At 53.6% G+C, this 20,112-nt stretch overlaps 1 protein-coding gene across 5 annotated transcripts; it reads left to right on the forward strand.

Annotated features, from left to right (window-relative positions):
* The first annotated feature begins 253 nt into the window (after window positions 1–253).
* On the forward strand, window positions 254–12,490 carry LOC132344523 (melanoma antigen preferentially expressed in tumors-like). 5 transcript variants are annotated; one of them, XM_059884198.1, is made up of 7 exons: window positions 254–366; window positions 907–1,014; window positions 6,232–6,462; window positions 7,852–7,918; window positions 9,241–9,563; window positions 9,843–10,448; window positions 11,610–12,490. In XM_059884198.1, the coding sequence occupies exons 4-7, from the start codon at window positions 7,883–7,885 to the stop codon at window positions 12,184–12,186; spliced, it is 1,542 nt and encodes a 513-aa protein (XP_059740181.1). In that variant the 5' UTR covers window positions 254–366; window positions 907–1,014; window positions 6,232–6,462; window positions 7,852–7,882; the 3' UTR covers window positions 12,187–12,490. The 5 variants fall into 5 exon arrangements, with proteins under 5 accessions (XP_059740181.1, XP_059740178.1, XP_059740177.1 ...); XM_059884195.1 differs by lacking the exon at window positions 6,232–6,462 and having other exon boundaries at window positions 257–403; XM_059884194.1 differs by lacking the exon at window positions 6,232–6,462 and having other exon boundaries at window positions 257–366.
* The last annotated feature ends 7,622 nt before the right edge of the window (window positions 12,491–20,112 follow it).

The raw sequence follows: 20,112 nt of genomic DNA on the forward strand, positions 1-20,112 counted from the left end.
GCCCCTCACCCCCCCACAGCCCACCCACCCCTCCTCTTCCCCCACCCCTCCCCGCCTTCCCCCCCCCCCACAACAACACTGAACCCACCCATCCTCGCACCTCCCCACGCCCAGCACGCCACCCTAATGCTCCTCCTCCAGCCATTCTGGTGGGCGTTGCCACAGGCACCACGCCTCCCCATCTCTTTGGCCCCTCCAGGCCTCTTCTGGAACTCCGGGAGACCCAAGTCGCTATACCAAGATCTCGCGAGATTTGCTCCGGGAGGAAACAGGAGCCGGGATTGGTTGGGCCACACTGCTGAGTCACCGCTTCTCTCTCCTCAACGTTCAGCAGGGATCACGTGGAGAGGCGCGGCTGCACAAACCGTAAGTTCCCGCCTCGGGTTCCCGGCTTTCCCTCAAGGTGAGCTTAAGCTAGTCCCTTGTTCGCCCCCACAGACCCGCAGTTCTCTTTGCTGCCCTAAAAGGAGTTATGGGACCGCGGGCTGGAGTGAAGGCTGAAGCGGGGGAGGAGCCAGCCGGGGCCACGTGCTCCAGAAAGAGGCCGCGGGACCCGCGCTGTGGACGCAATAATGCAGCGAACCACGGTCTGCCGCCGCTTGGACTGGACGTGGGGTCCCCTCTGGAGGTGCCAGGGCGTGGTGGGCCGAGCAAGCGGCCGAAATGGGGCTGCGGGATGGTGGTCAGTGTCCTTAGAGGAAGGGCCCTTTGACCCGAGCAGCAGCTCGGGGCTTCCATTGTCCGCTGGTCCGGCCCTGGAGAAATTGCTCAGATTTGGAGATGAGGAGACGCGCAGTCACATGGCGGGGTTGGCCCTCCGGTTTTCAGTGTCTCCTCAGGCTTCCTCAAGACGCATGTTGACGTACTGTCGTCTTACTTATGGAGCATTTTGGTTCTTGCTCTCAGGCTCCGGTGGACACGGGTGACTGAGAGGACAGGAGACCAGGGAAACCAGGTGTGTGAGGGCCTGAGGCCATTGTGAGCTGAACCAGTGCGGGGGGAAGTCATCTTGAGGTAAGCTGATCGATCCCCTTGGCCACCTCTGGTGCCCACTCCGTTCTGGTCATCTTGGAGCTGGGTAGCATCTGGGGCCTGAGGCCCTCAGGGCAGGAGGAGGATGAGCACCGTTTAGTTTCCCAAGGCATTTTCCTAAGAGAGCTTTGGTCCTGCTGTTGTGTTGGAAGAGGCAGCTTCGGCGAGTTGGGGCCCCATTCGCGAAGCCACGGTGAGGTTCCGAAACTGTGCTTGGGAGGCGGGTTTCAGACGCCAGACACTGGGCCCCTTTGTGGTATTGGGCAAAGGCTGGGTGGCGAGCCTTCTCTGTAAGTGTGGGTCCCCTGGGAGTGAGGTGCTCCTGGAAAGCAAGCACTCAGGCAGTAGAGTGAGTCCTCCAGCTGCAGCTGGAGGAGGCCAGTGGCCAGACGTGAAATGGAGAGAGACCCCGTAGGGCGAGGACGACATTATGCCCTGGGGGTGCTGGGTAGGCCTTGGGCGCCACTGACCCAAGGGCGACCCAGCACACCTGGCTGTAACCCCCAGTATCACTGCTGACTCCAGAGTAGTACACGTGGACCCTCGGTCCCAGAGCTGCAGACTCTTGAGTGTCTGGGTCAGGACCGACTGGGGCCAGGACCCTGAGAGGAGGAAGCTGTGGAAGGAGGAGAGGTCCAGGTCATGAATCCAGGGGAGTTCAGGGCAGGGGGAGAAAAGGGCCAGGCTGGGGCTGCCAGCCAGTCCCTTTCCTGTGCAGACAGAGTGTGATCAGAGCCCAGGCCACGGCAAAGAGTCCCAGAGCTCTGCTTCTGCAGTCCCGGCACCGGACCAGGGTTCCCACACCCTTCATATCTCCTGCCTCACCAGTGGGAGAGGTCTCTGTGCACAGCTGCTCCCCAGATCCTGCCGGTGACACCCCATCAGTGAATCTGCCTACTTGGCCCTGTGCAGGGCAGGCAGTACTGGGAGGTTTCCTGCTGGGAGATGGCCTGAGCCTGAGCCCTTGGGGGACAGCTGTTGAACTGAGGTAAGGTGTAAATCTAGGCCTCTCTGGATTTGTCCCCGAATATTGCACCATTGCCCCATCCTCCTGGATGCCCCGGCAGTACCCTCAGACCCGCTGAGTCCCTAGGCTGTGGTGGATCACGTCCCCTGAAGGGAGGCTCCTGTTCTCTGCTCTAGTAGTCCCTAAGCTTTTCACTGCCCACAAACAGAGTAGGGTATTCCAGTCCTCAGAGAGGTTCCTGGGCACACTGCCCCACCAGATAGGCCCAGGGATGGCTTAGAGAGACCTGGACCTGGCCAGAGGCATCATTCCCGTGTCCGTCTCCGTGGCCCCCTCTGTGACCCTCTCCTGAGCCCCAGCCCTTGCGTGTGAAAAGGAAAAAGGAAACAGCTGATGCTGTTTCAGCGTCACTGAGGTGAGGAAAGTGAAACACTTGGTGATTTAAATTCTGCCGGATAGGAGGTTTTGTCAGTTTGATTGAGAATCCAGCTTCAGGCTCTGAGTCCCCATCCCCTACACAAACTTAAATAAAGAGCCTGTTGGTGATAAAAGAAATGAAGATATCTCAGAGGCAAAGATGCCAGCAAATATTGCTTCACTTGGCAGTGATAAAGAAACTCGGAGATAGTATCAGGCCTGAAAGCACAAAGAATGAGCCGGTGAAGCAGATCCAGGCTTAGGAAGTAGGGTGACAGTTGGCCAGGTGGTGCATAGGAAAGATGCTCACCCCCAGTTGTAAGTTATGTGCTGAGAAGAAAGGAAGCAGAGTCGAGAGGACTCCTTGCTGACGTGTTTGCAAAGAAATGAAACACTTTAATTCTCAATGCTTAAGATGGCAGAGTAGTAAAAAAAAAAAAAAAAAAAAAAGCTTTACTATTGTTGATTCTCTAAACATTTACAACCAGTGAATCCTAAAGGAGATCAACCCTGAATATTCTTTGGAAGGGCTGATGTTGAAGCTGAAGCTCCAAAACGTTGGCCACCTGATGCGAATCTGTCTGTTTGGAAAGAACTCTGACGCTAGGAAGGATGGAAGACAAGAGGAGAAGGGGATGACAGAGGACGAAATGGATGGATGGCATCCCTGACTCAATAGACATGAGTTTGAGCAATGTCTGGGAGACAGTGAAGGACAGGGAATATTTGTGTGCTAAGGTTCACAGGGTCGCAAAGAGTCAGACAGGACTGAGTGACTGAACAACAACAAAGGTGTCACACAGTTCAGTTAGTGCAACAGGGTTCTTAACGTGAAAAAAAAAACAAAGAAAAACATGGAATGGCCATGGAAAAATATCATGATTGTGCTTAGATTATGAAGGTTGGCTTTGCAGTTTCAGCTAGAGTGGTCACCCCGGTGGGCCTGCTCCAGGGTACAGATCAGGTTTGCCAGTCATTACTTTTGAGGCTTGCTTGCCTTTCGTTTGTTCAGACACCCTGAGTGGAAGATCATGCCTTTGTTTCTCTTTTTTTTCCCAGTCTTACTGAGATATGAGTAGAATTGTCTCATAGCCCTGGGTAAGTTTAAGGGGTTCAGCATCATGAGTCCACTTACATCCATCCTGCAGTGATGAGTGCAGGGAGTCTAGTGAACGTTCAGCATTTCATTTGGATTCAAAATTAAATAGAGAAAAGTACTTTTTTGGATGAGAACTCTTAGGGCTCACTCTGTTCACTTTTATATCCAACAGAAAACAGCATTAGTTATACTTGTGTTGTATGTCACCTCCTCATACGTACTCCTAGCTAGAGGATGAACATGATCGTTTCACGAGCTGTCCTTCTCAGTCGCTGAGAATGATGTCCCTGCCCCCCGCCGCCAGCCACTTTGTGAATATTAGAAACAGCCCCTCCCAGGCTGCCCGCACCCACTTCTGTCTGAGCCTCTCTCATGTGTGTGTCCAGTCTCAGTGCTCCCTCCGAGTGCCCTTGGAAGTAGGAAGTGGGTACAGCCGCTGACATCTCCCCTAGGCAAAGAGAAACAGAGTCGGACCCTGTGAAACCATGAGGTTTGGTTTTCAGGGCTCCAGTGAGCTCTGGCACCACAGCCCTTCATGTCTCCGGATGGAACAAATATCCCCAGGTCATTCACCTTAACACTTAAGTAAATAAACAATCGTCGGAGCAGAGGTATAGAATTGATACAGGATATGAAGACAGGAGGCAGTTTTCTGAAACGGGTTAACGGGGGGTATCCTGTACTGCACATTAGTGAGGTCTCCTTTGTGTGCAGTTGGGAAGATCCCCTGGAGTGGCAAATGGCAGGCCACTCCCGTATTTTTGCCTAGAGAATCCCATGGACAGAGGAGCCTGGTGGGCCACAGTCCATGGGGTCCCAAGAAGTCCGACACGACTGAGCGGTTACTGCTTAATACTAGGAAGAAATTGGGCGAGAAGCGAAGTGTTAGAACGGAAGGGATTTATTGAGAGTAGGACACTTGGAAGGTTCCCAAGCGTTGTGTTGCCCTAAGTACTCAGTTACACTTACACCATCAGAGGAAGAGGGGAAGGGGGCGAAGATCTTCTTTTTCTTGAGTAGACAGCACGTTTCTATCATCAGTGCCTCCCCCAGGTAGGGCAGGGAAGTTTCCTTGTCCCTTTCTATGTGGTCAGGCTAGGACTATCATAGTTCAGTTCAGTTCAGTTGCTCAGTCGTATGCCACTCTTTGCGACCCCGTGGACCGCAGCACCCTAGACTTCCCTGTCACGTTACTTGGGCAAACTGTTTTCGGGTCTCAGGACAATGCAGGTCTTTGATTTGAAAAAGGCACCTTTCCGTAGGTGATTGTGTTTGGTTTGTCCAGGGCCTGTTTTGGGGAGTCATTACCTTGATGACCACTGGGCAGGTTGTAGGTCTTGTTTTCGGCTATCGTTGTATTGTTCGGGGACGCATTCTGGCCAGAACGTGTCTTGTCTTGGGGGCCCAAGAGCATGTTGTGGGGGTTATTGACTCACGGAGCTCACTCGGCAGGGTGCAAGTCTCAGGCCAGCACTGTTTTATGGTTTTGGGCCATGTCTCACGCTTGTGTTGCATGGTTTTGTTGCTAAGCAAGTTCGCTTGATTAAAGCAAGCCAAGGTGGCTTTGATGCCAGGCGACTTTGTTTTGCTCTAGGAATCGAGGAAGCCTACGTGTTTCAGAATTTTCCCGTTACTTCCTTGAGTGTCATTCGTCTTATTGTGGTCTCGCAAAACCCTGTAAAGTTTCTTCTCTTATGTACAGTTCCCTCGTGGAGTATCGAGCCAACTGTCTGATCATTCTGTTGTATTATTCCACTACTATCTACCAGCTGGGGATGCTCCCCCCGCCCCCAAGCGCAGGCCGCAGCGCCCTCAGTGATCCCGACACCGCTCGAGCAAATGAGATACAGCTCTGAGAGCCGGGAGACCAGGCCCCTAGTTCTGCTGCCTGGAGCGGACCCTCACCCTCCCATCCCCCGCCCACTCCACCCTACTGCTGCTTTGCCTGTAGAAGCACCAGGCTGAGGAGTAACTGGCTAGAGGTAGGGTGACCTGGACCTCTGGCAAGTCTTCACTGTGGAGGAAGAAGGAGGGAGCCTCTTTTGTTTAGGTCTAGATGTCATTGAATCCGTCTTGCCAAGCACAGGAAGAGGCAGAGGGGGCTCATAGAAAGGGTAGACCTTTCCAGGGTAAGAAGAGATCCAGCTGCAGAGCGGAGGGAGGGCAGACCTACTGGAACTGCAGGTGGGATGTCGTCTGCTGGAGGCTGGGTCCGCAGGGCTTCTGTCAGTCTGGGGCCTCTGAGGACCAACCAGGCTGTGGTCTTCATCCAGAAGCCAGGGAGGGTCATCTTCCAGCATTTCTAGTGCCTCTTTGGGCACAGAGGCATTCCAAAGACCCCCGAGGAAGGCCCTGGGGAGCCGACGGTTTGCCGTCGCAGAAGGAATTGTGCAGCTAGAGAGGGAATGAGCTCCTCCCAACCCCGAAACGAGCTCCGAGGCCGCACCAGCCTGTGAGGTAGAACTGTCCGCCAGGTTGACTCACGCCTCGGTCCCTGGGAGTCGTCCTGGGCCGACCTGACGCTGGGCAGGGAGATCCCGTCTTCATGCCGATGAGCCCCTGGTGCTTCTGTGTCCAGTGAGTCCCCTGCCCAAACGGACTCTGTGGAGCTGGAGGTGGACAGAGGCCTGTCCCCTGCCTGGCCCGGAGAGACTTTCTGGCTGATACTTGCCGTTTTTAGATCATTTGAAGACAGTGGTCCCTCCTGCGTCCTTAGATCTCCTGGATGTTGAGTTCCCGTGGAAACATCCCAAGCCTAGTCCTCTGCTGTTGGCTGTCTGCCCAAGTGCCCGTGAAGTCGGCCAGCTCTCCCTCATGTACAGTGGGGCAGATGCGTCCATCCATCCATCTTCGCCCAGGGGGGTCTTCCGGTTCCTCCTCCGTGGAGCGTGACAGCGTCCTGCCTTGGCTGTCTCGGGCTCTTTCCAGGCTGGAAAGAAAACCAGGGGTGAGCTTCGGCTTCTCTCTGAAGGTTATTTGAGGAAGTGGGGGAGAGTGCCAGGGTCGTCACGGCTGCTCCTTAATCAGGGACTTGATGATTCTCTTGGTTGCGAGGCTTGAGCTCCTGCAGCTGCTTGGTCCAGGTGATTGCTGGAAGGCAAAATGCCCACTAGGCACATTGCAGCTTGACCCTGTTTTAGGGTTTTAGCTCTATTTAAGGGGCAGACACATCTCTGGCTGCTGATGGGGATGGTAGGAATTTGGTGAGTGCCATCTCTAGGAAGTTACCAAACTGCAGCGTGTCCTTCAGGGAAGGCCACCTTCTGGCCCTCCAAACAGAAGAACTGTTGCGGCATCACAAGGCCGAGGGTGGAGAGGTTCCGTCCGTCTGTGTTCTGAGACCGCAGCAGAACCAGCGTGTCCGCGAGCCCAGCAGGGGCTGCACCCCAGACCCTCTGATGCAGGCTTTGCACCCCCCTGGGCAGAAAGTCCGTGTTGCTCCCTGTGCTTAATGCAGAGCAGAGGACAAAGGGAATTGTATTTGTGGGCTTCGAGTTGAGCTCCCATCAGAATCTGTGTAGGTGAGAGCCTTAGAGGAGGGAGGGAGAGGGGTGAGGGGTGGGGGTTTCGAAGGCGCTTTGCATTCCTTGTTCACTGGCACTGAGGGAACGTCAGGTTACCCCCCTGCTCTTGGGAGGGAGGCTTTGAAGTTCGTGGTGAAGGTACAGGTCGCTGGACAGAGCCCAGGCTGGGATGTGCATGGGGACGCCTGAGCCTCGTCTTGCCGCCGTTTGCTGACACAGAATTTGTGTCCTTGGCCCACGTTTTATTTCCTTTCAGGAGAGCCCACGACCCTAAGCCCTCAGTGGCTTTCAGGCAGAAGAAGGCGCGTCCCGGGTTTGGCCAGCCGAAAGGGACGCGTCACATTCCTAAATTTAATCTCCTGGCTTCAGGGAGGAAATGGTCTTTGCCTCCAGGGAGGGAGGCAGCGTGGATCTTGGGTTTGTCTTGGGTTTAAGGGATCCACCTGGTCCCTTTGTAGCCACTCCCTCTGCTGGCAATTTGTCAAGCCCAGCCTAAGAGAAGTCGCTGAATTCCTGGAAACGCAACACACGGGACTTGGCTGCTTCCCTTGGTTTCACTCCAAATGTCTGGTCCCTCTGTTCTCCTGGCCAGCTCCTAGGTGTCATTTTGACCTGACCGGTTCCAGGGAAGCCTGGACCCTCAAAAGCTGGAGGACCCACCATCCCTCCATTACACCTCTGTTCCCCCGTGAACGAGCACACGTGTCACGTGTCGCTGTGTGGCGTAATATGATGTGTAAGCGACGGTGTGACACTCGGGAGTCTTACTCTGTCTCTTTTTCTTCTGGGGCGACACCACCGTCCGCACAAAGCTGTCTGAACGTGAACATTTGGGTGATTTTGATGTGGCCCAAACTCCCCCAACGAACGTACCTTCAGGTTGGTTTTCCTCTTTGATATTTTGCTTCTGTGAACAGACAGAGGATCCCATCAGTTGTATGTAGTGAGAAAGTAAACGCCCCACTCAGCCTTTAGCTGGACGGAGATCTAGTAGTAAGATAGCACTTGAGCCGGGAATGGACGTTTCGGCCAGAATCTCAAAAGCGTGCCCTGGAAGGAGAAGACGGTCTCAGGGCTGAGCGCACTGCTCCACGCTGGAGCCTCAGGTTCTGACAGCTGTACCTGCCGGGGTATTCATGGCACAGGCGACACAGGCCACGATCCTGTAGAGAATTTTCTTTGCCTTTCCATTCACCTTGGCAGTTGCACACTTTGCTTTTGCTCCTGCGTGCAGTTTTACGTTTGTCCCAGACTGGTTTCTTCTCTGATTTCCGCCACTTTTACAGACGGTCAAGAACATTTCTTAACCAAGTAGAATTTGGTGGCGGGAGGGATGGGGTAGGACGGGGTGATCGTGAGGGCATGGGTCCGCACCCGACCGCATCTGGGGTCCTAGTTCCCTGGTAAGGATAGAACTCGTGGCCCTGCCGTGAAAGCACCGAGTCCTCCTCACTGAACAGCCAGGGACGTTCCTGGAATTGCTTTAACGCAAGACGTCTCATTCGGAGGAGTTTTTGAGTGACGTTGTACACTTGAGTGTGTGAGCAGTGATTATAGTTCATACCAATTTACGGTTTTGTGAATTTACTAGCTTAAAGGGTTCTGGGGGTTTCTTTTTGTTTTAAAAGGTCGAAACTCTTCTCTAAGTCCGTGGAATACCAAAACCAAAATCTGTAGAATATTTTAAAGAGTGCAGGCTTTGTTCAGAATGTGAGCGCTTTGCTCCACTGAACCGAACGGTAGTAAGATTTGTAGAAGAGACGCAGAGTGAAAGGCACGTCTTTTTATCGAGTGACATGACAGCACCCATCGCGTGAGTTACTGGCTGGAGTTTAGAGACAGGCCGTGTTGGGCTAAACTCCTTATTGCTGTTTTCAGCCCTTGGGTAATAATCAGAAGCTTTCTCTGAAGAGAGTGGGGTCAGCTGTCAGACTCCTAGGTATCTGCCGGCCAGCAGGGCTGGGATCAAATGCAGCAGCCAGTAGATACGGGATGGGGCAAGAGGTCACCTTGTCCCTTTGTTGCTGCCGGGAGAGAGGCTCGTCCTGGTGCCAGCGGGGGCCAGAGCTGTGACTTGGTGGCCAGAAGATGTGTCTGACCCTGCCTTGGGTTCCGTGAGGGTGGAGGGACAGCAGGGTCTCCCCGGTTCCTTGGCCGGAGAAGGACCCGCCCCCACCCCTCGCTCTCTGACATCCCCCCAGGACTGGTTCCGGAGTAGGTGCTTCAGGATGGGCGTCTGGGCGCCCCCCCGCCGACTCCTGGAGCTGGCCGGCCAGAGCCTGCTGCAGAACGAGGCCTTGGCCGTCGCGGCCCTGGAGGAGCTGCCCGTGGAGCTCTTCCCTCCGCTGTTTACGGCGGCCTTTGCCGGGAGGCACACCCATGCCGTGAAGGCGATGGTGCAGGCCTGGCCCTTTGCCTGCCTCCCTCTGGGCGCCCTGATGAAGGACCACGAGCCTCATCTGGAGACCTTCCAGGCTGCACTCGACGGCCTGGACCTCCTGCTTGCTGAGGAGGTCCGCCCCAGGTAAGGTCGACCTGGCAGACTGGTGGGGCCTGGGGGTGTGAGCAAGATGCAGCCAGGCCAGGAGGATGACCTGGGAACAGGCGTTCGGGGGGAGAGGACTGGTTGAGGGGACAAAAGGCACGTGGTTCCCCCCCCGCCCCCCCGCAGTGTGCCTTAAAGCGGGGACCAAGGCGGGCCCGGCAGCCAGAGGATCTGTGGCGTGTGGAGTGCAGCGCCCTCGCGGGGTCCTGGTGCCCGTCGGCCCCTGCGCAGCTCAGTGTGTCCCCCTCGGCCCCGCAGGCGGTGGAAGCTGCAGGTGCTGGACTTGCGCCGCAACGCCCACCAGGACTTCTGGACCCTGTGGTGTGGCATCAAGGCCAGCGTGTGCTCGCTGCTGGAGCCCGAGCCGGCCCAGCCCATGCAGAAGGCGCGCAGGGTGGAGGCGCAGGCGGGGCTGAAGCCGGCGCGGGCCCCTGTGGAGGTGCTGGTCGACCTGTGCCTCAAGGAGGACACGCTGGACGAGACCCTCAGCTACCTGTTGAAGAAGGCCAAGCAGAGGAGGAGCCTGCTGCACCTGCGCTGCCAGAAGCTGAGAATCTTCACCGTCCCCGTGCAGAACATCAGGAGGATCCTGAAGCTGGTGCAGCTGGACTCCATCCAGGACCTGGAGGTGAACTGCACCTGGAAGCTGGCCACGCTGGGCAGGTTCCTGCCGCACCTGGGCCGGATGGGCAACCTGCGCCGGCTGCTGCTGTCGCGCGTGCGCCTGTTGCCGCACACCGCCCCCGCCCGGGAGGCGCACTGCGTCCGCCAGCTCACCGCCCAGTTCCTGAACCTGCCCCACCTGCAGGAGCTCTCCCTGGACTCCATCTCCTTCCTCGAGGGCCGCCTGCACCAGGTGCTCAGGTGAGGCGTGGCGCCAGGTCCGCAGACCAGAACCGGCCTGTCTCGTTTCGTGGCCGCTGGGGACATTGCCAGGGTGCACGGGTCGCTGGGAAGTCCTCAGGGTGCCGCCGCTCTGTCCGCGGGCGTCTGGTCAGGTCACCTCCCTGGTCAGGGTCAGAGGCGTGGCCTGGGTTAGACGTTGTCAAAGGGGACTTCTTGCTGGCCGTGCACATAGTCGGGGTCAGGTGTGACGCCCTTGGGCGTTCTTTCCGAGAGAGCGCTGTCTTAGCGGAGACGATGACAGAGAAGTCGGCGAGAAGGACGTCGGTCCATCAGGCGTGAGGTTAGAAGTCCGAAGCGCTGTCTCTCCCTCGCACCCGCCGCTTCTGTCCTGAGCTGGTTTAGGCTCCAGGTGAGCTTTGGGAAGTGGGTGATTCTGGAGATGACAAGGAGGGATCAGGCGGGGAAAATTGTGGCTCCTAAGCAGTCCAGAGAAGAGAAAAGGTCCCACGAGCATCATTGTTGAAGTGGCTCCATTCTCTTCCAGTCCAAATGACAAGCATTATTTTCCTTTCCGACTTCTGAATACGTAGGAAATCCTCAGTATCAGGTTGTCGCTCTGCCTTGAACACAGTGATAAAAGCTGAGAGGATGCAGCCTAGTGTGGCCATATGAATGAGTTGCATTGATTCTCTTTGTGGCAGCTGCAGAGTCCAAGCATTAGCGGTAAATATGTTCACCGGGAAACCAGAAAAAGGAAAGAAGAAAAAAAAGGAGATGGACGGTCTGGGAACCGTCCAGGGGATATTCGGCCAGTGATGGTGTGGAACCCCAGCCTACGTCCACTGCATCCAGCCTGCTGTTGCATTCAACTAGTCGTGTCTTGTAAAACCACCCTAATTCCTGCTACCCCAATACTAATAAGCTGACGTAGGCAAATAACACTTGTTTCCTGTTTGTTTCCCACACGGAAAATAGTTCATCATTTTGTGCAGGGGGAGGTCATACCCCGGTGAGCATGACCTTCCCCCCGGAAGAGCCCCTGCCTTCCCGTCAAGAAGGGGAGAGGCCAGCCCCGAGCCAGTGAGATGCCCTGCGTTGCGGTGAAACAGGCCTCTCCTCCCCACGTCCTTCGGCCCGCCACCTCTGCCCCTGGGACTGACTGCCCTGTGTCTCCCCCAGGTGCCTGAAGACCCCTCTGGAGACCCTGTGCATCAGCAACTGCCTGATTTCGGAGTCAGACCTGACGTACCTGTCGCAGTGCCCAAGCGTCAGCCTCCTGAAGGACCTGGGGCTCAGCGGGGTCAACCTGACCAGCCTCAGCCTGGAGCCCCTGCAGGTCCTGATCGAGAGGACCTCGGCCACCCTGCAGGACCTGGACCTGGACGAGTGCGGCATCGTGGACTCCCAGTTCAGCGCCCTCCTGCCCTCCCTGAGCCGCTGCTCCCAGCTCACCACCTTCCGCTTCTGCGGCAACCCCATCTCCATGTCCGTGCTGGAGAGCCTGCTGCAGCACACCGTGGGGCTGAGCAAGCTGAGTCTGGTGCTGTACCCCGCACCCCTGGAGAGCTATGAGGATGTGCGCGGCACCCTGCACCCGGGCCTCCTGGCTCAGCTGCACGCCCGGCTCAGGCAGCTGGTGCGCACGTCTGGGCGGGCCAGCACGGTCTGGTTCAGCTCCAACACCTGTCCCCACTGCGGTGACGAGATCTTCTACGGCATCTGGCCCATCCTGTGCCCCTGCTACATGCCCGCCTAGCCCAGGTCACGAGTTGCAGGCTTTGTCCCTGGCACCGGGACACTGCCACCCAGACCTCAGTGCATCTAGAAGGAAGACAAACCACAGTTTCAGACAGTTGTTCAGTGCATGGGGGAAAAGGAAAGGTGATATAGAGTGGGCGGGGAGGGAGGGGTTGGTGGTATTCTTTGGAGAGATGTGCTCCGACCAAGTTGGAAATGTGAATCTGAACTCTGGAGGCGGGGTTTTGGGCTTGGGAGGTTGTTGGCGTCATTACCCCCGTGTTGGATTGTTAACAGAGAAATAAAGGGAAGTTCAGTGTGAATCATTTGGGGTCCTCTGTCATCTGTGTCCATGATTTTCCCCTTTAAACTCGTGAGTCTTCCTGTTGGTGGTTAAATAAAAGGGCCTGAGCGTGAGTGGGGCCTAGATGCGCTCCGATAGGCAAGGATCGGCTACAGGAGTTCAGGGCCCTGTTTGCCCACTCCGTGTGGTTCTCATTTCCAGGGCATCCACGTCCTCACTCGTTTCGGAGGCTGTTCGATCTGTCGTCATAATACGAGGTGCGTCCTCAGGGCCTGCAACGAACTAAGTGTCCAGGAGCGAGCACCGCTGGAGGGGACCGTCTTCCCACGGGACCCTCGCTGCTAACCCCACCCAGGCCCTGGACTCCGGCATTTTCCCCGGTGGATCCAGCAGATGCCAAGCCTCCATCTCAGCCCCCGGGCGGTGCCAAGACGGGTTCACTGTGCAAAGTCAGGCCCGGGGTCCTGGGGGATATTCACCCTCAGACCATCTGGAGCCTCTGGGAGCCAGCAGCCCGTTCCCACTTTCCCACTGCTCCTCCGTATCTGCCACTTTGGGACTCCGTGGACCGTAGGCAGCCGGGCTTCTCTGCCCAATGCATTCTACAGGCGAGAATACTGCAGTGGGTAGCCAGCCGTCCTCTTTTCCAGGACATCTCCCCGACCCAGGGATTGAACTTGGGTCTCCCGCCCCCCACCACTCATATTCCTTTCCTGGCTGCAGACCCAAACGCCTTCCAGTACATTCATCTGCTCTCAAGCCATCGACACAAAGCTGCTGTCCTCCTTCCTGGAAACCTTCCCTGCAGAAGAGGTTGAACTCATGTCCTCTGCTTCTTCGTAACCTAACATGGGAAGGCTTTTCTGTACATCTGTTGATAAGCTTCAGTGTGTTCTGCTGGACAACAGTGGTTTCTCTTCCTTCTTTTTTTTTTTTTTTCACATAAAACACATACTCCCCTTCACATGCAGGGTGGTTTGAGCACAGGCCTCGCTCTGTTCTCACGGGGTTCTGTCCCTCACAGTCTAGGAGAGAAGTAAGAGAAATCGGGGCCAGAAAGAGTTGGGCGGGGACCTTTAGCAGCAGTGGTCTGCAAGACGTGGTCCACAGGAGCAGGCTGCATCCTGGAAAATCTGGGCCGGTGGGCATTTGTTGATGGGTGGGAGTCACCTGGGAGCTGAGTCATCACCTGCATACCCCCTACCTGTCCTTGAAGTGAGCCCTCTCTAGGGACCCCGATGTAAAGAATGTGTTAAAAGTACTAAGGTGGCCACCAGAAATAGCACAGACTTAAACAAGAGGAAGCGTTTTTCTCCCGGTTCTGGAGGCCGGAAATGTAGGATCAAGGTGTTGACAGTGTGGTGCCTCCGCAGGTCTCTTTCTTTGATGTGCAGACAGCTGCATTCTCGTGTCCTCCTGTCTCTTCATGTCCAATCATGCTTGACGTCTTCTTGAGTGTCCTAATTTCCTCTTTTGTTTGTTTGTTTGTTTGTTTGTTTGTTTGATTTCCTGGGCGAGGTGCTTTGCTTCTGGGTCTTAGTTGCAGACCAGGGATTGACTTTGGGTCCTTGGCAGTGAAAGCTCTGAGCCCTAACCCCTGGCTTGCCAGGGGTCGTCCTCTCTCTTCTTATATAGACAACCATCAGATTGGACTAGGGCTCACCCTGGTGACCTCGTTTGAACTTCATCACCTCGTTAACGATACCATCTCCAAATACGGTAACATTCCAAAGTGTTGGGGGTTAGGACTTCTACAGATAGTTTTCAAACATGTATTGCTTTATTTGACTGCACCCGGTGTTAGTTGTGGCAGGTGGGGTCTTCGGTCTTCCGGGCAGCACGTGGGATCTAGTTCCCTGACCAGGGACCGCAGCCCAGGCCCCTGCACTGGGAGTGCAGGGTCTTAGCCACTGGACCATTGTGAAAGTCCCCTCAACATATGGATTTTGCAGGACACAATGAAGCCCCAAACAGGGTTGATGGTAGGGTGATTTGCCCGGCTACACATTTGCACCCTACCTGCTCCTGAGAAAAATCTGAGACCTTTAATAACGTTGACTCCCTGGTCCCAGTTGTGGAGATACTGATTCTGTGGGTGTGGAGTAAGATCGGCAGAAGCAACCAGAGCATCAGTACTTTGCAAAAGCTCTCTGGGGCTCGCTGTTTAATGTGGACACCTTAAGCAGCCCGGGCAGCACCTGGAGTTGTGAGAAACTCAGACTCTCAGGCCCTAAGTGCAACCGTTGGACGAGAATGTGTTTTTGCACAAGATACTTAGGCAATTCCTTAGATTCCCTGAGGCTTAAGAAGCACAGCCCGGGAGATTTGAGAGCGTGGCCCAAACCGAGAAGTTTGGATCCCGATCTCTGGGCTTTGCTCATACCCTACCTTCCTTCAATACCAAGAACATCCCGAAGGCCCGAGAGAGGCTGCACGTGTCCTAGAATCTCGGAAGGGTGGTGGGGAGGATGAGGCTGCCAGCTCGAGCTACAGCATCTGATGGGTTTATTGAATTACCAATAACCCGCTCCTCCCAAGGCAGGTGCTCAGTGTGTCCCATAGAGAAAAAAATGAATCGCTTTCCCTCGACCCTCAGGGTGTCCTGAAGGCGTAGATTCTTGGGTATTTTAAACATGTGCTTATTGTGGTTTGGGCTCCCGTTGTGGCTCAGCTGGTAAAGAATCTGCCTGCAATGTGGGAGACCTAAGTTTGATCCCTGGGTTGGGAAGATCCCCTGGAGAGGGGAAAGGCTACCCACTCCAGTACTCTAGCTTGTAGGATTCCACGGACTGGATAGTCCACGCCGTCCACAAGGGTCGGACACCGTGGAGCGACTTTCAGCGTCACCCTTGTGGTTTAGTTGCTAAGTTGTGTCTGACTCTTTTGGGAGCCCCGAGACTGTAGCCTGCCAGGCTCCTCTGTCCATGGGATTTCCCAGGCAAGAATACTGGAGTGGTTTGTCCTTTCTTCCTCCAGGGCATCTTTCCGACCCAGAGAATGAACCCGGGTCTCCTGCATTAACAGGTGGATTCTTTGCTGCTGCGCCACCAGACATCAAACTTTCCCACAGTATTGGAGGGTTTTACTCCCTGGGACCCGCTTCACTTCAGAATCAAGGAGGGGGGCAAACATTGCCTTTTCAGATTCCCAGGCCCCCCCTCCTCTGGCAGTTTGAGTTTCTTAGTTCTGATATGCAGCCCTGGAATCTCAATGTTTAACAAGGTCCCAGGTGATTCTGAGATTTGAGCAATCTTTAGAAGCACACGAAAGTGAAAGTGTTAGTCATCCAGTTGTGTTCGACTCTTTGCAAACCCAAGGATCCTGGCTCCCCAGGCTCCTCTGTCCGTGGAATTCTCCAGGCAAGAATACTGGAGTGGACAGCCCTTCTCTTCTCCAGGAGATCTTCCCGACCCAGGGATCAAAGCCCGGTCTCCTGTACTGCAGGCAGATTTTTTTTTTTTTTTTTTACTGTCTGAGCCATCAGGGAAGCCCAGCAGCATAAATAGGGAGTCACAATTTTCCTTCCTATCCCCTAAGTTTGTGCAAACCTTTTAAAATTGACATCGACTTTTTTTTTTTTTTTTTTTTGTCATAAGCCTAGGCACTGCAAAGGATGTAGTTTTTGGCATACAATAAAAATAAACCCTTTAAGTACATAAAACTAGGAATTCCCGGGCAAACCCGTGGGTAGTGCTCAATGCTTTCACTCTGGCGTCCTGGGTTCAGTCCCTGGTCAGGAAACTAAGATCCTGCAGCCAGTCTCATGGGATGTCCATAAATAAATAAAACTGTTAATGGCATGCTTTCAAATATATCCAGAAGAATGATGTAAACCGCATAGAGTTGTTTTATGTATTAATTTTTATTGACTTATTTGGCTGCCTCGGGTCTTAGTTGTGGCATGCGGGATCCTTTGTCCGTTCTACTGCCCTCTGGCATGTGGGATCTTAGTTCCTTAGAACCACGGATCAAACCCGCGTTGCCTGCGTTGGAAGGCAGATTCTCAATCACTGGACCCCCAGGGAAGTCCCCAGCCTTGGGTTTTGATACTCACCAACTTTGGAGAAGGACATGGCAACCCACTCCGGCACTTTTGCCTGGAGAATTCCATGGTTAGAGGAGCCTGGCTGGCTACAGTCCATGGGGTCACAAAGAGTCAGACAGGACTGAGCAGCTAGGCACAGCACTCACCATCGACCATCTTGCTGCTAAGTCGCTTCAGTTGTGTTCGACTCTGTGCGACCCTATAGATGGAAGCCCACCAGGCTCCCCCGTCCCTGGGATTCTCCAGGCAAGAACACTGGAAGGGGCCGCCATTTCCTTCTTCAATGTGTGAAAGGGAAAAGTGAAAGTGAAGTCACTCAGTCGTGTCCGACTCGCAGCGACCCCATGGACTGCAGCCTACCAGGATCGGCCGCCATCCATGGGATTTTCCAGGCAAGAGTACCGGAGTGGGGTGCCATTGCCTTCTCCAACCAACCATCTTACAAGAGTATAAAACGAGCTCTTTCTAATGCTCAGGTGTTTATTCTTTTTTCTTGCTTCATTGAGATGTCATGGGCATATATTGTGTGAATTTAAGAGGAACACATGTTGATTTGATAAGAAAGGTATTTTTGATGTTATATCCGGTTAAAGCACTTGAGATCACGTTCATTAGCGAACTTCATTTGGGTTCTAATTCCGTGGCTCTGTTACCTTATAAGGACTGGAAATACACATATTTCTTCCCTGAAACCTTCCCTCCCCCTAAGAATCTGTGTGCAGAGGGCTGTAAAGGCAGTGGAAGGGAAAGCTTGAGATATAACCTAGGTGGCGCAAAGGGGAAGGAGAGAGAAGAGGGGGCTCGAGGGAGGAAGGGAGAAGGATGCGGACCAGGGTGTGAACTGACAGCCCTGACGTGGTTTAAGAAAGCATGAGCCCCTGCCTAAGAAAAGCTCCCGGGGTTCAGCAGGAAGATCCACAGTGAGGACAGCGGCAATCCAGGGGGTGCTGCGTCTTCAAGTGCAGATCACTTGGGAGTAGGCTTGCTTCCTGTCCCCCTCACCCTGCCCACCACCCCACCCACCACCCCAGCCCCTTGCTCCTGGAAGACAACAAGGGTTTCTTATTTGCCGCTGGAGAATTTTCTGGCATTGAAAGAGGACCCCTGCCTTTTTAGGTTCCTGACATCAGCCCGAGGTCTGTGGGAATCGCTGTGTGGACCACCTTCCCCTGCCCTTAAGCTACTGAACCCCAAATAAATAAAGATGCAGATTGAAATTGGAGATGAGGTGGTGGGCCGCTGGATGCCCGAGAGGCAAGTGGGGACTCTCACCACACTGATGTGGTGAGAAAACAGCCCCTGGCCGGGGCCCTGAAACCCCACCCACATTCATTCCTCTCTCTAGCAATTCGGTCCAAAGGTTTCTACTTGAAAGATCCTCTGGGGAAAAAGTGGTTCAGAAACCTGAGTGGAGCCTGGTTTGGATACTATGCATTGGATTAGAATGGGCTTTAAAAGGCTTGGAATCTCCTGATACAGCCTCACTGAGACAAGGCTTTTGGAGAGCCAGGTAGGACTTCCATGGACACAGGACACAGGACATGGTGCTGGTATTTCCAGGGAAATCTCTCTGTGAGGTGGAGACATAGACACTCCGGTTTCACCCTCCACTGAGGCTCAAGAGTGGGAAGTGTTTGCCCCCACTCAGTCAACTGGACTGATGAGCCATGGGGTTTGGAATGCTTCATTTTGGTCTCTGCAGCAATGAGCCTGTAAAATTTCTGCGTAGTGGGCTAGAGCGTAGCCAGGCATTAAGAGCCACGGGGTCACTGCCATTAGCAGTGTGAAACAGCCTCGGGCAGCGGCAAAGGTTCACGGCTCTGTTCCAATAAAACTTTATTTGTGACCCTGAAATTTAGATATCCTCTAATTCTCACACCTCACAAAATATTCCTTGGTTTCCCCCCCAAATTACAAAAAATGTAAAAATGTGAAACGTATTTTTAAAAGTTAAAAAAAAAAACAAACCTAAAACATAAAACTCATTCTTAGCTTGTTGGTGGGAGGAAAAGAAACCAAAAAACAGGAGGCAAGCCAGTTTGTCAATCTCTGTCTAATTGAATTACCAATAAATAACCTGCTCCTCCCAAGGCAGCTAGCATCCCATTAGTGACTTGTGACATGTATTTAGTAGGCTGGATTCTGCTTATGAAAAAATAAAAAATTTCATAAATCTAAGATGACATCAGCTGTAAGATACAACAGCATTCTTTTTTTTTTTTTTTTTTTCACCACACACTTTTCCATGTGGGATCATAAATCCCTGACCAGGGACTGAACCAATGCCCCCTGGAATAGAAGTGAGGAGTCTTAAATATGGGATCATCAGTGAAGCCCCACAGCATTGTTCCTCATGCCAATATAAAATATATATTTACTGACATATGTATGGGTGTGCACTCAGTTGCTTCAGTCAGGTTTGACTCTCTGCAACCCTACGGACTGTAGCCGAGCAGACTCCTCCGTCCATAGGATTCTTCAGGCAGGAATACTGGAGTGGGTTGCCATGCCTTCCTCCAGGGGTCTTCCTGACCCAGAGATGGAACCTGCATCTCTTATGTCTTCTGCCTTGGCAGGAGGGTCCTTTACCTCTAGGGCCACCATTTACGCAAAGCCAAACAAACTATGATATGCCACTGATTAATTTAGAAAGATGGTAACAAAAACCCTGTGTACGAGACAGCAAGAGAGACACCCATGAATAGATCAGTCTGATGGACTCTGTGGGAGAGGGAGAGGGTGGGGAGATTTGGGAGAATAGCATTGAAACGTGTATAATATCATGTATGAAACGAGTCGCCAGTCCAGGTTCAATGCACGGTACTGGATGCTTGGGGCTGGTGCACTGGGACGACCCAGAGGGAGGGTAGGGGAGGGAGGAGGGAGGAGGGTTCAGGATGGGGAACGCGGGTATACCTGTGGCGGATTCATTTCGATATTTGGCAAAACTAATACAATATTGTAAAGTTTAAAAAGAAAATAAAAGTTAAAAAAAAAAAAAACACACAAAAAACGTGATGGATCTGCCTTCAGAAATGGTCAAATGTAAACTTCAGAATGTCCCTTAATGGCAATGAAACGTGGTAATGTCATGGAAGCTATCAACAAATGTATTATATGGAGAGAAACTGTGTTGCAAACCTTTTATTTCAATGACCACCACCGCCCATGTCCGCATCCAGCTACATGCTGGCTGACTTTCTCCCTTGCATGCTAATTTTAAATCACGAAGTTCTGGATTTCATGAAGTGCTTGGAGAAATCGCTTCTCAGCCTTCTGGCTAAGATCAAGTGTAAGTATCTGGGGAGCCAGGAGTAAGTGGGTCGAGGCTGTGGCACAGATAAACGATGGTGTTACTAACAGTTTCTGTGTATTTATGCAGCAGATAAATAAAACGGACGGATGCCACATGTTGTTCTAGAAACAAAAATACAATAACCCAATAGCTCTGGAGGTGAATATGGCATGTGAGTTGGGGGAGGCTGTGATTTCTGATATCACGGTCAGGGAAGCCTGGCAGAGAGACTGTGGACCTAGGCAGGTCAGGAGCTGGGTGGCGGTACTTGAGACAGCACCCCAGGCAGGGGGAGCAGCAC

The sequence above is a fragment of the Bos taurus genome, chromosome Y, assembly GCF_002263795.3.
Source record: "Bos taurus isolate L1 Dominette 01449 registration number 42190680 breed Hereford chromosome Y, ARS-UCD2.0, whole genome shotgun sequence".
Taxonomy (NCBI): domain Eukaryota; kingdom Metazoa; phylum Chordata; class Mammalia; order Artiodactyla; family Bovidae; genus Bos; species Bos taurus.